This window comes from Pinus tabuliformis, chromosome Q (assembly GCF_031772625.1).
Source record: "Pinus tabuliformis cultivar Carrire ecotype Pingquan chromosome Q, CPIR1, whole genome shotgun sequence".
Taxonomy (NCBI): Eukaryota; Viridiplantae; Streptophyta; class Pinopsida; order Pinales; family Pinaceae; genus Pinus; species Pinus tabuliformis.
In genome coordinates, this window is record NC_142296.1 from 1125201331 (window position 1) to 1125218548 (window position 17218).

Below are 17218 nucleotides of genomic sequence, written 5' to 3' on the forward strand. Positions count from 1 at the left end.
AAGTTTTATTTATGAATGTTGGTACTCCCGTTCCATGAACTCAAGTTTTATTTATAAAATGGAACTAACGTTCCACTCTCATCGAACGTTCAATCCATGGTTTTTGATTTTTTATTTATATGAATGGACCTACCGTTCCACTCTCATCGAACGTTGAATATCTAGTTTGGTGATCTATAAATTACATACTTAGCTTTCATGCAACGTATTCGCTTTTCATTGAACGTGCCGATCTGGTTACTTCGTTTCCAATGGATATTACGATAAAGAGATTGGAAATGGTACGGCCTGCGGCACCAACGCCGCAGCAGGATCTTTGGATGTCAAATGCAGACCAAGTTGTTCCGAGAACTTATACTTCAACTGTATATTTCTACAGGCCCAATGGCTCTCCCCATTTCTTCTCAATGGACATCCTCAAGGAAGCTCTGAGTAAGGTGTTGGTGCCTTTTTATCCCATGGCAGGGAGACTCAAAACAACACCAGATGGACGTATCGAAATCAACTGCAACGGAAAGGGAGCTCTGCTGGCTGAGGCTGTCACAGATTCTGCCATTGACGATTTCGTGGATTTTTCACCCACTCTGGAGCTCAAGCAGCTTATTCCTAAAGTTACCTATTCACAAGAAATCTCTTCCTGCCCTCCTCTCTTTCTGCAGGTTTGTTGGGCTAATTTTGTATTATGAATATTTTATTCTGAGTTTGTTATATATGTTTTTATTCAGAGTGTATTCTGTTTTTTAGAATGTATTTCTGATTAATTACATTATTGGTTTTGAATTATTTTTAGAACCATCTATTTTGGTTCATTTTAGGGCAAAGATGAATCATAGTAGGTTGTTCCAAACAGTTAGAGATGTTGACTCAAAACCAATAATATGATTAAACTGTTAGAAACGTTGAGTCAGAATCAATAATGTGATTAATCAAAATTTAAATACATTTTGAATAGCTATATAAATCATAGAAGTCTGAAATCAATGTATATATTTTTTGTTTCGAACTAATTTAATTAATAAATAAAATGAATCTTTTCAAATATTTAATTATAAAATTTCAAATAAAATTATAATTTTTTATTATTTAAAATATATAAATAAATTTAATATTATATAAAAAAAAATAAAAATTAAAAATTATAATTTCTTATTATTTTAGAATATATAAATAAATTCAATATTATATTAAATTTTATAGATTAAACCGTTTAAACTTATAAATTTTAAGACTCTTTATCGATTTTTTATTAAATTAACAAAAAGATATAAAAAATATCATTCCACAGGACAAAAACCTCAATAACCTTATCTTCGGAACTTTTTCCATGGAATGTGGATAATAGCTAATTTCTTAGTACTAATATTAAGTTACGAAGTTTCATGTCTAGTTATTACAATTTTCGATTGTAGGTTGTTTGTAATTTCGTTGTGATTCCCATTCCCTTGGTTCAGAAAAGTGAATATCGTAAAATGTGATATATATATATATATATATATATATATATATATATAATATTCCATTCCCTTGTTTCAGAAAAGTGAATATGGTAAAATGTGATATAGGTTATATTATTATTCTTTGAAATGTGGAATATAGGGATTAATTAGTTTATTTTTAAAATTTATATATATTTAAATGTGAAATTTATTTTAAAAAATTGAAAATATTTAATGGAAAAAACAATTTTCTGTTTAATAAATATTTTATTAAGCAAACAATTTAATTTAACAAATTTTAATAATGATTTGAATTTGTACATATTTATTTTAGTTTTATATTTATTAATAAAATAATTAATTTAATAGATTTAATTAATTAATTAATTAATTTATATATGTTTGCTTGGGTAGTTCACGTGATGATGGTCGCAGAATGAAGTCTCACTGAATAATTAACATATAAAACTAAAAAATCAGAGAGTCCAACTAAAATTACAAAAAAATATTTAATTTATATATATGTTCTAAAAAATTGCATATTTTCTTAATATGAAATGTAATTCTATTAAACTTTAATAATTATTAAATGGATATAGATTTATTCTAACTCTATGTTTATTAAATAAAGTTTTCACCATAGTTTTGATGTCCATCTCCACAGGATGAATTTATAATTAAAATAATCTTAATATTTATCTCCTCGTGATGAATTTATAATTAAAGTAGTTTTATATTTTTATATTTGAAATCAACCTACCTTAATTCTATTTCTTTTAAATTAATTTTCCTTATATTTATTTACATACGTATTTCATGTTATAATGCAAATGCAGGTAACATTTTTCAAATGTGGAGTGTCATTAGGTGTGCTTATGCAGCACAGTTTTGTTGATGGGTATGCAGCCTTACACTTCATCAACTCTTGGTCTGAAGTAGCTCGTGGATTAGACATTACTCTCTCACCATTCATTGATAGAACTCTTTTACAAGCCCGGAAAATTCCAAGTCCAAAGTTTCATCATATAGAGTATCGTCCACCTCCAATCTTGCAGGAAAGTGGATTGATAAATGATATCTCATATGCCATGTTCAAAATAACAAAAGAACAACTAGATATTTTAAGAGGAAAAACAAAGCAAAGTGGAGATGAAGAGAGATATAGCTGCTATGAAATGCTTGCAGGACATATGTGGAGATGTGTCTCCCAGGCCAGAAATCTGAGGGAAGATCAAGAAACGAAACTGTTTATTGCTGTGGATGGTCGTAGTAGGCTCAGACCACCTCTTCCCCGGGGTTATTTTGGGAATGCTATTTTCACAACTACCCCTATGGCTCATGCAGGGGACCTTGTTTCAAAGCCTATGAATTACTCTGCAAGTATAATTCATGATGTTTTGGTCCGAATGGATGACGAGTACCTGTGTTCTGCTTTAGACTATTTGGAATTGCAACCTGATTTCACTACTTTAATTCGAGAACCTCATATGTTTAGGTGTCCTAATATCAATATCGTAAGCTGGACTAGACTGCCCATATATGATGCAGACTTTGGTTGGGGAAAGCCCATATTCATGGGCCCTGCTGGTACTCAGGAAGGTCTTGCTTACATTTTGCCTAGTGCAACCAATGATGGAAGTTTGTCACTTGTCTTGGGATTACACTCGCATCATATGATTGCTTTTCAAAAGCTATTATATGAATTCTAGTTTATATGGAGTACGAATGACAAGCAAGCTGTGTTATATTTGGATTTGTAATAAATGATGGCTGTTTTTAAGTGTATACAGATGTTATTGTATTATGGATTAGAGTTACTATATTAGTTGTGTTTTTTTGTTTTTATTTATTTATTAATTAATTATCTAAATATTTTTAATTTATTTATATTATTTTCAGGTAGAATATTAATTTTTTTTTTTTAAATGACGATTGATTTTTACTACTGGAGTGAATTGGTGTATTGGTTAATAAATAATGAAAAGTGTGAGATTTTTAAAATTTTATTTTTATGTTAGAAAAATATTAACAAAAGTACTGCAAAATCATATATTTTTGTTGTTAAATTAAAAAATGTGAATTAAGATTATAATGTGTTTGTTTGTTTATATATATATATAGATAGATATATAATAAATTTTTCCAAAATCTTATTAAAAAAAGTTTGTATGTCAAAATTATGTCTCTTGTAAGTTAGCTTAAAGTGTTGACTACCATGGTATAAAGTATGCCACATCAACCCTATTACTTATGCATATGGGGTTAGCCACATGTGGCATTTTAAGAAGACTCTATCAGGTCAAAAATCATAATTCTAATTGAGAGTTGAGGGAATCAAATATTGGAATAAAAAAAGGAATAGGGGTTCCATTTTGTTCTATTGTATTTTGTTCCATAGTTGAGCAAAGAAACTAGGATTGGGAAGTCAGAGATCTAAATTGATCCATAAACTACAATGGATATTTCAGTGGACAATTTGTCACAATATATTTGATAAAATTACACTAGAATTTCGAAATACATATTATAAGAGTTCTTTTCCTTAGATTTTTGGATTTATTTAAGTTATAATTTTTGTGCATGCAATATATGAAATATGGAAAGTAGAGAATAATGGAGATAACACTCACAAGCCACAATGAAAATAAGATATGCTTAGGGAAACACTAATGGGAGAAAACCAAGGTGGAAGGTAAGGTTGCTCTGCTCTCTTTTCTCTAAATGGAATTTATGCATGTACAACAGAGTCAAACCTATGCTCCATGGGTTGCTACATAATAAAAATGATCTCTATTTTCTCTCTCTTTATCTACTCTAAACTACTCTCATCTATGGAACAAAATGCACTAAAATAAAATGGAATCCATTTTCGGTTATAGTATACCTTGATAGCCAATTAGTGGTTAAGTTTAACTCAAAATATTAATTAGAGTTACAATATTGACCGTTCTAAAGTCGTCGTCATCATGCTCACATTACTAGTCCATTTACCTTGAATAATGGAGGCTAAAATGACATTCTCTTAAATCTAGGTGCTAAGGTGAAGTTTAAACCTCCCTCCCGGAGGGCCTCTGTTGGTTTATCTAATATAGCATCTAGCAAATTTATTATGGTGGATCGATTATCTAATGTTTGCATCTTATTCCTATTGTCCATGGACTCCTTATTCGTTGTGTCGCTGTTTCTTGTGCATGGAGTTTCTCGTCTATCGAATCGATTTTCACAGCTAGACACCATGTCATTTATCATCGTTGTATCACTGCTTCTCGTGCATGGAGTTTCTTTCTCCTTAAACCGATTTTTTGGGATGGCAACGTTGCATTTTTTTTGTGATAGAATATATCCAAATTTTTCTGATTACTGGATTCGTTATTCAAAAACGAGTATGTGTTTTTTGTGCTAGTTCGAATCTCTGTGATGGACGTGATGTGCGTTGTGTCTCTTCTGCTTGTGCACATATATCCTCGTCTATCGAATCTATTTTCAGAGCTGGACACCATGTCATTTATCATCATTGTATCCTTGCTACTCGTGCATGGGTTTCTTTCTCATCAAATCGAATTTCTAGGTTGGCAACGTCGCATTTTCTGTGAAATAGAAGATGCAGGTTTAAAAGTTTTTGAAATGTTTGTATTAATTTAAATCTTTTTTTATTTTATTTTATTGTAAGATTAAAATTGTGATTTTTAGATGATGGACTTATTTTGAAGTCCGAAATTTTGGGTTTAATAAAAGTAGAAACAGGTTTTTCCAAATATTTTTTAAGAAAGAATAATAAAATTTTCAACCCTTGGTATGATAATGACTGTAAAATTTCCAAGAAAGTGATCAGAGATGCTCGTAACGAAACTATAAAGCTAAGAAACATAACTATATACAAAGGTTTTATCAAAAGAAAGAAAAAGTCCTATATTAATAAGAGAGAAGAGCATCCTCTTCACCTTTCTAAAGTTGCACCCAATTTTTTTGGCAAAATGTGCTTGTTCCTAAAACAAAATATAAGTATTCGATCCCCTTAAAGAACTCGGATATCTATCTTAAGAATTTGTATGACTCACCAAACACCATAATATTCATCTTAAACGCTCCTATAAAAGAGGATACATTTTCTTTAGAAGACGTGGAGCTTGGGATTAAGAAACTCACAAATGGGAAAGCTAAGGATATTGAAGGTTACCAAGTTGAAATCTTCAAAATGGGAAGGTCTATCCTCATCCCTCATATTCACAAACTTCTCAATTTGGTGGTAAAACATGGCTTCCTAAGCTTTGGACACAAATCCTTATTATGCCTGTCTTTAAAATTGTGGACAAAAACATTCCCTCTACCTATAAAACCATTATGATTAGCCACATTTTAGCCAAACTATATGGGCTCATTTTGGAAAAGAAGATTTGTCTCTGACTTGAAATTCATAATAAAAGAGATAAAGGGAAATCTGGTTTTGGGAGACATCATTCGAATATTGACCACCTTGTCACTCTTAGGATCATTTATGAGGAATGTCGCAATAGTATAACTGATCTCTTCTGTTGTTCTATTGACTTTAGAAAATCTTTCGACATTGTTCTCCAGGATAAGCTATGGAAAAGAATTTAAGAGATAATGGTTCCTCCTGAGTTGAGGATTGCTGTGATTCTAATTTACAAGAATGTTGTTTCCAAGATTATGACCAATGAGGGGTGGTCTAAAGAAATTAAATGAAATATCAAGGTTAAGCAAGGGTGTACCCTACTGCCTACACTTTTGGCATTTACATCGATAATCTAAAGCAATGTTTGGAAAGTGCAAGTTGCAATGGCCCTGAGCTTGTTGGTATAGTCATTACTCTTCTCCTTTATGCCAATGATATCATTCTTCTTGCCAGAATCCACGATGACCTCGAAATCAACTTAAGACCCTCAATGAATTCTTCTCCAAGATGGGTTAACAATTAATATAGACAAGACTTAAGTCATCAAAATTAAATCCAAAAAGATCAACCATGATAATTTCATCTATGATAACAATTACTTGGAGCAGGTTTCTTCATACAAATATTTAGGTATTGACATTCACCATAAGCTTAACTCGAATTATAACATTAATAAATGTATTATTGGAGGTTGGAAAGCTTACTATGAGCTCAAAAACAATGTTAAGTTAGTTAATCTATGGATTTGGAGTAAAACAATATTCCTCTTTGAGACTCTTGTCAAATCTGTGATTTTATATGGTTGTGAGGTTTGGGGTTGCAGTATATCCAGAGAGTCATGTAAGAAGATCAAGATGATTCAAAAGCAATTTATAACCTACAACCTCAATATTAAAGGAAATATTCCCTATCCTATCCTCTTCATCGAAGTTAGCCTTTCCCCCATTGAAAGAATCGCTATGGTTAGGTATTTGATGTATAAGAGGAAGCTTTTTAAAATTGCTTTTAATTCTATCCAAAATCGCCACCTCCGGCTCAAGCGTGGATGGCATAAGGATGCCCAATATTGGCTCGACCATCAGGAGAAAGGAAAAGATCATCCTGGGGAATAAGGATAGTATCAAGAATACCATTACCTCCAAATTTAAGGATAAATTGTGGGATTATAAGGATCTAGAGGGGAAAAGGAAGCTATGGAATTATAAGGAGGTGATTAACCCCACCCTTTCTAACCAAAATTATCCCTCTATCTTGACCAATACTAAGAGGGAAATGAAAATTGCTAATATAAGAAGTAACTCTCATGACCTTCGAAGTGAAACCTGGCGGTGGTCTATTCCTAAAACACCTTGGGATGAAAGAATTTTCACCTTTGAAATACTCAGAGGGTGGAAGATGAAAAACACTTTCTCTTAGATTGCTCATCTCTTACTGACATCTGCTCTTATTTCCAAAACATTTTCCAAGCTTCCAACATTCTTGACTTGTTAAGTCAGCAAAACTATATTGATCTTGGAGTGCTTTTTCCCTTCTCTTTGATCATAAATCTAAAATTTTAAAGAGACGAAATTAATCTCTTACTTTCTTAAGGTCTGATAGATCACATTCGTCTTAGTGGACATTAATCATCATCATCATCATCTCTCTCTCTCTCTCTCCCTCCCTCTCACACACACACACACACACACACACATATTATAAATTTAATATTTTAAATTTAAATTTATGTAGAAATTAGTTATTTTAAGATGAGTTTTTTGGAAAAGAACTATGTTTGAGAATTTGGTTTTTCCAACATTTTGGGTCGACACTCCACCCATTAGCAAATAGATAAAATCTTTGAAATGATGTGAAGCCATGAAGGGAATAAATAGAATGGAGAGGAAATTAGCCATTATGAAAAAAATTAATTAATTATTAAAAATGAGTCAAATTTCTTGAAAAGAGGAAAAAAATCAAAGGGGTAGGAAGGAATTGGTCAAGAGTTATAGGTGAAGAAAATATTAAAGATATGACAAGGGAGAGTGATAGGTCCAAAATTAAGATTTAAAGAGTATAAAAATATTAAAAATTAAACTTATAATTTTATTTAAGAATAAGAGTTATAAAATAATAGTGAATTTAAAAATATTTAAATATAATTGAAATTCATAAATGAGTCAAAATTATTTGAAAAATTAAACAAAAAATAAAGGAAGTGGAGGATGGAATGGTCAAAAGTTGAGAATAAAATATTAACAATATGATGAGGGGCCAGTGTAAAAGGTCCTAAACTTTATTTATTATTTTTTTTTTTTGACTAGAGGAATCAACAATTTGGACATGATATTGATTCCAATCACTACTACTATAAAAGCCAAGCATGTACATATGAATCTTCCACATGGATATGTGAATTAAGTGGATTTGAACACCAAAACTTCTCGCACATAATACTTCATTTACACAACCATCACCAACTGAGCCGCCCCCGTGAGCTAACTTTTAATTTAATTTATAGACATGAAAAATCAAACTTTTAATTAAATTAAAAAAATAGAAAATAATAGTGAATTTTAAAATATTTAAATAGAGAATTGAAATTTAGGGTTTATAATTTTTTAAATTTAAAGATTAAAATTAGAATGTAGAATTAAAATATTGTTTCCATAGGAAAAAATTCAGTGATGTTAAGGGTTGGTGTGGCCGAGGCCAGGTGCGATCCCCAAGTGAATTTGATGGGTTAGATGCCCTTGGATTGCGATTTCTCAAGCAAAGGTTAAGCATGTTGTCATCTCACGACTCACACAACTTAAAAAAATAAAGAAATAAATAAATTTGCATTTAAAACTAGAATGTAAACTTAATTTTATTTTTTTAAGTCAATAATGAAAGAATGGATCAAAAAGGAGAAAGATAATAAATAGAAAAGTTAAAAGGAAATCAAAGAATGATTAGCAATTGAAAGAGTTTCAAATAAAAAGGAGAAAAATTAATGAGAGGAATTATTTGGATAAGTGATAGATAAAAGGCTTTTGAGACCAATTTTGGCCTGTAAACATCTTCTTTATTGAAATTGTTAGGGTTGTTTTTTATTTATAGGGCTTCCCAAATGATTTGAGGATTGTGATAAGGAAGAGATAATAAGAACTAGGATTGATCGAAATAGATAAGATGACGAGTTTGAAATGAGCATTCAATAATGGTTGACTTAGAGATGCAATTATGGGTGGTATATGCTATGTGTTCTTTGAGTTAGGCTTGAAATGATCGAATAGTTTGACTGATGTATGATTTCCCATAGGAACAAGGGACCTCGTAAACATTAGAAGATTGAAAGGGGTATGATTTTATCCTTAGTTGATTGAAATAAGTGTTTAAGGGTTTTGTACAATCTAAAGATGACTTAGATAAAATTTAGCAATTTGATCTATAGTCCCTTTAATATAAGGAAGAGTAATGACGAAATTAGGGGGAGATGGTTCCAAGTATTTAGGTTTAGAGTTTTTGGCATTACAAAAAGATTTATTTATTTGAGAGGTGGTGTATTCATTGGATTTGAAGGCTTGCATTAGGTGGGGTTTTTATTTATTAATGAACTAAGGATAAAAATTCTAAGGGCTCTAGAAATAAGAGTTTTAAGGACACTATATTTCTGGGAAGATTAATTATGAGAAAGGGCATGAAGATATCGATTAGGGCAGGTCTTCTTCCTATAACTTGGTGGGTTAGGGAAGCATTGTGAAGATAGGTTACGAAGACATTATGAAAGGGAATGGATTTATCAGAGTCTACTTCCATGGCGAATTGAATATGGCAACCAATTCTATTAACATGGGCATGGAATTCATGGAGCGAATGAAGGCTAAGAGGCTAGATGGAAAAAGTGTCATCTGTAGCGTAAAACTGACACTATGGCTTTAGATGCCAAGAGTTTAAGGCCAAGGCATTGAGGTGTTCCATATAGATATTAGCCACGATTAGAGATAAGATGTATCACATGGTCCTTTCTTCAGTTTTTTCATAAAATTTCATTTGAATGAAAAGAAAGTGGAAGAGAGACATAATTTTATAAGGTTTAGGGTTTCAGGATCCACAAGTTTAAAATAAATTGAGATGGCCAAGTAGGAACAAGGATCTTAGTGAACATCGACATTACATAAAAAATTAACCATCATCTCATTCTCATCCATATGAATCTTGCTTGTTTTAATTGTTTTAAGAATGAAATCATAGGAGTCTTTATCGAAAAATGGAGAAGATCCAACAAAATATTGGAGATTTTTTTACTAAGAAGTAGTCAAAGGAATGGGTAGGGGCCCTTATGGCATTGCCAATGGGTCTAAGGGGAACACCAAATTTGCGAATCTTAGGTTTGCCGTAATTTTTGGGAATTTGGATGGTATGGGGAATGAAAAGTTGCTGACTAGGTATTTGGAGGGTATGGGGAGGATGATTTTATATTTTTAATTACTTGTTTATTTAATTTTTAATTTAAATTCAAAATTTAAAATCAAAATTTATTATATTTTTAAAATTTTAATATAAATAATTTTTACTTACTGTGATAGGCATGTTTATTTTGGAATAGTACTTGCAAAATTTTAATTTAATTATAATGACTGGTAAATTCTGATAACAGATAAACATAAAAGCACTTAGTTCTTAATATATCTCACATTACTAAAATTTTAAAAATCATAAAAATTAACAGAATTATAAGTTGTTTTAAAATATTATTACTATTATTAATTACAAACAAGTTAATATACGAGTTGACTGTATATACATTTAAAAAAAAAACATGTTTCCTAGCGATGGAGATTTACCCCCACTTTACCATGAATATTTTCAATCTGTATATAGTCTTTGTCACAATGCCATGGTTCTCAATACCACATGACTAAAAAACTTGTTTCATATGACACTTGTTCATTTTAAATTTATTAAAAGTCAATGCAATGTTACAAACTCTCTAATACATTAGAGCATATTCCCTTGAGAATCAATCTAGATCCTCAATTAAAAAATAAAAATGGTCAACAAAACCTGTCTACCTTAACTTGAAATAAGAATGTCAACATATCCTCATCCACCTTAAGTTGAAATAAGAAGCCTTCCCCAAATATTCTAAAATATTTCATAGAGGTTAACTTCAAGAGAATATTATTAGCACTAGTCATAACCAAAATGTCAAGATTTATCTTAAAAGTAGTTAGACCCTTTCTACCCTTTTAATTAAATTAATTAATTTAAAAAAATGGTTATGTGAACAAGTGTCATATTGAATGAGATATGCTTTTTTAAGCATGTGGCATTGATAAACCACTATATTGACCCATAGTATTGTAACAAACCCTCTTTATAAGTTAAGAATCTTCATATGCAAGTGAAGATAAATCTCACATGCTTTTTGAATGTAAACATATTTAAGTCATATAATAATTTTTTTTACAATCATCAATAATAATAATAATGTATGTATTTAATTTATATGTTAACTTTATAAAATTAACTAAATAAAATTTTTAATTTACTTAATTTTTTTTAGTCTCATCACTCAGTCATCAAGGTCTAAAATTTTGCTCATGTCAGCCAAAATATATATATTTTTTAAATCTAAAAATTAAAAAAATTAAATAACTATACAAAACATTTAAATAATGTCGGCTCATAAAAAAATTGCATGTGAAGAAATTGGATCTCTCTGGGCTCATGTTAGATCCGTTTTAAGATAGATCTATGCTAGTAATAAAATTGAAATTTATAATAAAATGTATAATAAGGTATGTTTTTTGATTGGGCCTAGAGTATGCCCTAAAACTGCTTCTTTGGCTAAGAGCTCGTTTACCAAGTTCAAGTTTAAATTTGAATATTCTAATTCTATACTATATGATTCGAAAAAAAAGCAAATTCAAATAGACACCATCAAGACTCTTTTTTGTTATCATTTTTCTCAATTTATTTTGAATTTTGAATAACTTTTATTAATTTTAAATAATATAACAATCTTACCAACAAAATTACCAAAAAAATCTACTGTTTATCTTTTCCCTCCAAAACTTTAATCCTTCCATAAATAAAAACCAATTCCTTAAAATGAAGTCACTTCACACATTCCTTCGTGTATTTTCTAGGATTGAATCTTATAACAACTAATGAATAAGCCACTTTCTTTCCTCTTTTCTAAATTCGAGGATTGAAAAAACAGATTTTTTCTAATTTCACTTATATTTTCAAATTTTTTTCTCCTCTCATTTTCCTTCTTTCTTTATATATCCCACCTTGCTTATCTATTTCTGTTCAAAGCATAGCAAATGAATAATACTTTTGATTAATCCATATATATGGTGCACCAAAGAATTAACAAACTACATTAACCCCACGATTAACCCTTAATGTTATGAATCCAGTTGAATTTCAGGGGATTGTTAGGTGAACCGAATTGGCAAACTTTTGTACTATTTGCCTCAATGTGAGTGAATTTGGTAACTATTCCTTGAATAAGGGTGATGAGTGAGTTTGCATTGGCGGTTAGTAGCCAACTAAAAATGGCTGTCCTCACTGCTCATTTAACAACTAAATTATGATAAGCTTTCCCACCTTTAATAAAAATATATATATTTTGATGTGAGAAAAATTTAATATCTATTAAAATTATAAAAAAAATTATTATCTATTAAAATTATATAACTATTCCCATTTTATTTAAAAATATGTATATAAGAACTCCTCCACCCTGCTGCATAACAAACAAACATACAACCATTAAAATAAACACACGAAATGCCTAGCCTTTGTTCATCCAGATGATCGCCCAGCAATTCGCATAACCCTTGTTATTTAAAGACACATAGAACTCAAGTTTTATTTATGAATGTTGGCACTCCCGTTCCATGAACTCACGTTTTATTTATAAAATGGACCTAACGTTCCACTCTCATCGAACGTTCAATCCGTGGTTTTTGATTTTTGATTTATATGAATGGACCTACCGTTCCACTCTCATCGAACGTTGAATATCTAGTTTGGTGATCTATAAATTACATACTTAGCTTTCATGCAACGTATTCGCTTTTCAGTGAACGTGCGGATCTGGTTACTTCGTCTCCAATGGTTATTTCGATAAAGAGATTGGAAATCGTGCGGCCTGCGGCACCAACGCTACAGCTGGATCTTTGGCTGTCAAATGCAGACCAAGTTGTTCCGAAAACTTGTACTTCAACTGTATATTTCTACAGGCCCAATGGCACTCCACATTTCTTCTCAATGGACATCCTCAAGGAAGCTCTGAGTAAGGTGCTGGTACCTTTTTATCCCATGGCAGGGAGACTGAAAACTACACCAGATGGACGTATCGAAATCAACTGCAACGGAAAGGGAGCTCTGCTGGCTGAGGCTGTCACAGATTCTGCCATTGATGATTTCGTGGATTTTTCACCCACTCTGGAGCTCAAGCAGCTTATTCCTAAAGTTACCTATTCACAAGAAATCTCTTCCTGCCCTCCTCTCTTTCTGCAGGTTTGTTTGGCTTATTTTGTACCATGAATTTTATACTTTGTATTTGTTATATATTCAGAATGTATTTGGGATTAACCATATTATTTGTTTTGAGTTAATTTTTAGAATTATTTATTTTGGTTTATCTTTAAAACCAGGATAATCATATTATTGGTATTTGTTATATATTCAGAATGTATTTGGGATTAACCATATTATTTGTTTTGAGTTAATTTTTAGAATTATTTATTTTGGTTTATCTTTAAAACCAGGATAATCATATTATTGGTTGTGTCAGTTTTTAGAATCATCTATTTTAGTTTAGTTTATCTTTAGAACAAAGATGAACCCCATAGATTATTAGAATAATAACGTTGACTCAAAACTAATAATGTGATTGAATATATATTTCTTATTTTGATTTAATTTAAATTAATAAATAAAATAATTTTTTCAAATATTTAATTATAAAATTTTATCAAAAATTACAATTTTTAATGTAATTTTTTATTATTTAAAATGTATAAACATTATATAAAAAATTAAAATATTTAAATTTTATAAATTACCCAATTTAATAAATTAACAAAAACAAAATATAAAAAAATATCATTCCACATGAAAAAATACTCAATAACCTTATCTTCGGAATAATTTCCATGGAACCTGGATAATAGCTAATTTGTTAGTACTGATATTAATTTAAGTTTCATGTTTAGTTATTAGATTTTTCGATGTATTATGTTTGTAATTTCGTTGTTCTTGAGATTTCTATTCCCTTGGTTCAAAGAATGTGATATATATATATATATATATATATAAATATTTATTTTGTTTTTCATTCCCTTGGTTCGGAAAAGTGAATATCGTAAAATGTGATATATATATTATTTCCCATTCCCTTGTTTGAGAAAAATGAATATGGTAAAATGGGATAGATATATTATTTTTTAAATATTAAAGCCATCCATATATATATATATTAACTTGGAATATAGTGATTAATTAGTTTATTTTTAAAATTTATATATATTATAAATTAAAATGAGAAAATTATTTTAAAATGTTAAAAATATTTAATACAAAGAACATCACTTTTTATTAGGGAGAAAATTTAATTTAACAAATTTTAATAATTATTAAATTTATTTTAGTTTTATATTTATTAAGAAAAAAATTAATTTAATAGATTTAATCACTTTATTTATTTATTATTAATAAATTTTATTTCATATATCTATTTATCTATCTATCTATATATATATATATATAAATATCTTTCCCATATAAAATGCAATCTATTAAATTTTAATATATATTAAATAGATATAAATCTATTCTAATTTTATATTTGTTAAATAAAATTTTCACAATAGTCTTCATGTCTATTTACCCATGATGAATTTATAATTAAAGTGGATTTATGTTAACTTTTAATATATATCTCTTTAGTATGATACCTGCAAATCTAAAATAAATCTATATAAGTCGATAATTTTATTTTTTATTTTTCATTATATATTAATATTTTCACATATTGAAATATTTTTTATTAATATATATTAAAAAATGAAAAGAATATATATATATATATATATATATATATATATATATATAGATATATATATATATATTCATGGATAATTTGCATACTTATTTCACATACTTTAATTCCATTTCTTTTAAATTATTTGTCCTCATATTTATTTGCATACATATTTCGTGTCATAATGCAAATGTAGGTAACATTATTCAACTGTAGAGGAGTGTCATTAGGTGTGCTTATGCAGCACAGTTTTGTTGATCGGTGTGCAGCCTTACACTTCATCAACTCTTGGTCTGAAGTAGCTCGTGGATTAGACATTATTCACCCACCATTCATTGATAGAACTCTTCTACAAGCCCGGAAAATTCCAAGTCCAAAGTTTCATCAGATAGAGTACCGTCCACGTCCACTCTTGCAGGAAAGTGGATTGATAAATGATATCTCATATGCCATGTTCAAAATAACAAAAGAACAACTAGATATTCTAAGAGGAAAAACAAAGCAAAGAAGAAAGATATAGCTACTATGAAATGCTTGCAGCACATATCTGGAGATGTGTCTCCCAGGCCAGAAATCTGAGGGAAGATCAAGAAACGAAACTGTTTATTTCTGTGGATGGTCGTAGTAGGCTCAGACCACCTCTTCCCCAGGGTTATTTTGGGAATGCTATTTTCACAACTACCCCTATGGCTCATGCAGGGGACCTTGTTTCAAACGCTGTGAATTATCCTGCAAGTATAATTCATGATGTTTTGGTCCGAATGGATGACGAGTACCTGCGTTCTGCTTTAGACTATTTGGAATTGCAACCTGATTTCACTACTTTAATTCGAGAAAACTCATATGTTTAGGTGTCCTAATATCAATGTCGTAAGCTGGACTAGACTGCCCATATATGATGCAGACATTGGTTGGGAAAGCCCATATTCATGGGCCCTGCAGGTACTCACGAAGGTCTTGCTTACATTTTGCCTAGTGCAACCAATGATGGAAGTTTGTCACCTGTCTTGGGATTACACTCGCATCATATGGTTGCTTTTCAAAAGCTGTTCTATGAATTCTAGTTTATATGGAGTACGAATGACAAGCAAGCTGTGTTATATTTGGATTTGTAATAAATTAAGGTTGTTTTTAAGAGTATACAGATCTTATTGCATTACGGATTAAAGTTAATATATTATTTGTGTTTTTATTTATCCATTATGTAAATGTTTTTAATTTATTTGTATTATTTTCATGTAGAATGTTGCCATTTTATCTTTTAACGATGGGGATTGATTTTTACTACTTGAGTGAATTGGTTTATTAGTTAATAATTAGTGATAAGTTTGAGCTTTTTAGAATTTTATTTTATGCTCGAAAAATATTAACAAAAGCACTCCAAAATCATTTTTTTTTGTTAAATTAAAAAGTTATGAATTAATATTACAATGTGTTTATTATATAAAACATTTTTTTTCAAATTCCCATAAAAAAGAGTTTGTATGTTAAAATTATGCCTCTTGCAAGTTAGCGTACTGTGTTGACCACCATGGTACAAAGTATGTCACATCAACCCTTGTTATTTATGCATACGGGGCTAGCCATATGTGGCGTTTCAAGAAGACTACGTGAGGTCCAAAATCATAACTCTAACAAAGGGTTGAGGAAATCAAATCTTATCCTTGCTTGGCTATCATCTTATGTTAAATACTGGAATATTAAAAGGAGTAGCGGTTCCATTTTGTTCTATTCTATTTTGTTCTATAGGTGAGCAAAGAAACTATGACTAGGAAGTTAGAGATATAAATTGATCCATAAACTACAATGGATATTTTAGGAGACAATTTGGCACAATAAATTTGATAATATTATACTGGAATTTCGAAATATATATTCTGAGAGTTCTTTTCTTTAGATTTTTGGATTTATTTAAGCTATAATTTTTGTGCATGCAATATATGAAATATGGAAAGCAAAGAATAATGGAAATAACACTCACAACCCAAAATGAACATAGGATATGCTTAGGGAAATACTTATGGGAGAAAACCAAGGTGGAAGGTAAGGTTGCTCTGCTCTCTTTTCTCTAAATGGAAATTATGCAAGTACAACGCAGTGAGACCTATGCTCCATTGGTTGCTACATAATAAAAATTATCTCTATTTTCTTTCACTTTATCCACTCTCAACTACTCTCATCTATGGAACAAAATGCACTAAAATAGAATAGAACCCATTTTCGGTTATAATATACCTTGATAGCCAATTACTGCTTAAGTTTAACACCTTAAAATCTTAAATAGAGTTACAATATTGACCGTTCTAAAGTCGTCGTCATGCTCACATCACTAGTCCATTTACC

General features: G+C 30.0%; 1 protein-coding gene and 1 pseudogene across 1 annotated transcript; both read left to right on the top strand.

Moving 5' to 3' along the window:
• Positions 1-242: 242 nt before the first annotated feature.
• On the top strand, positions 243-3145 carry LOC149223476 (shikimate O-hydroxycinnamoyltransferase-like). Its single transcript, XM_089383309.1, has 2 exons — positions 243-659; positions 2273-3145. Exons 1-2 carry the CDS (start codon positions 252-254, stop codon positions 3143-3145), a joined length of 1281 nt encoding a protein of 426 aa, XP_089239435.1. The 5' UTR covers positions 243-251.
• A 9797-nt stretch (positions 3146-12942) lies between these two features.
• Positions 12943-15939, top strand: LOC149223477 (shikimate O-hydroxycinnamoyltransferase-like; annotated as a pseudogene).
• The last annotated feature ends 1279 nt before the right edge of the window (positions 15940-17218 follow it).

Bases quoted from the DNA above. Each gene is read 5' to 3' on its own strand.
- LOC149223476 (XM_089383309.1), top strand. From the start codon at position 252: ATGGATATTACGATAAAGAGATTGGAAATGGTACGGCCTGCGGCACCA. The intron at 660-2,272 runs GTTTGTTGGGCT...ATGCAAATGCAG, and splicing joins GCCCTCCTCTCTTTCTGCAG to GTAACATTTTTCAAATGTGG.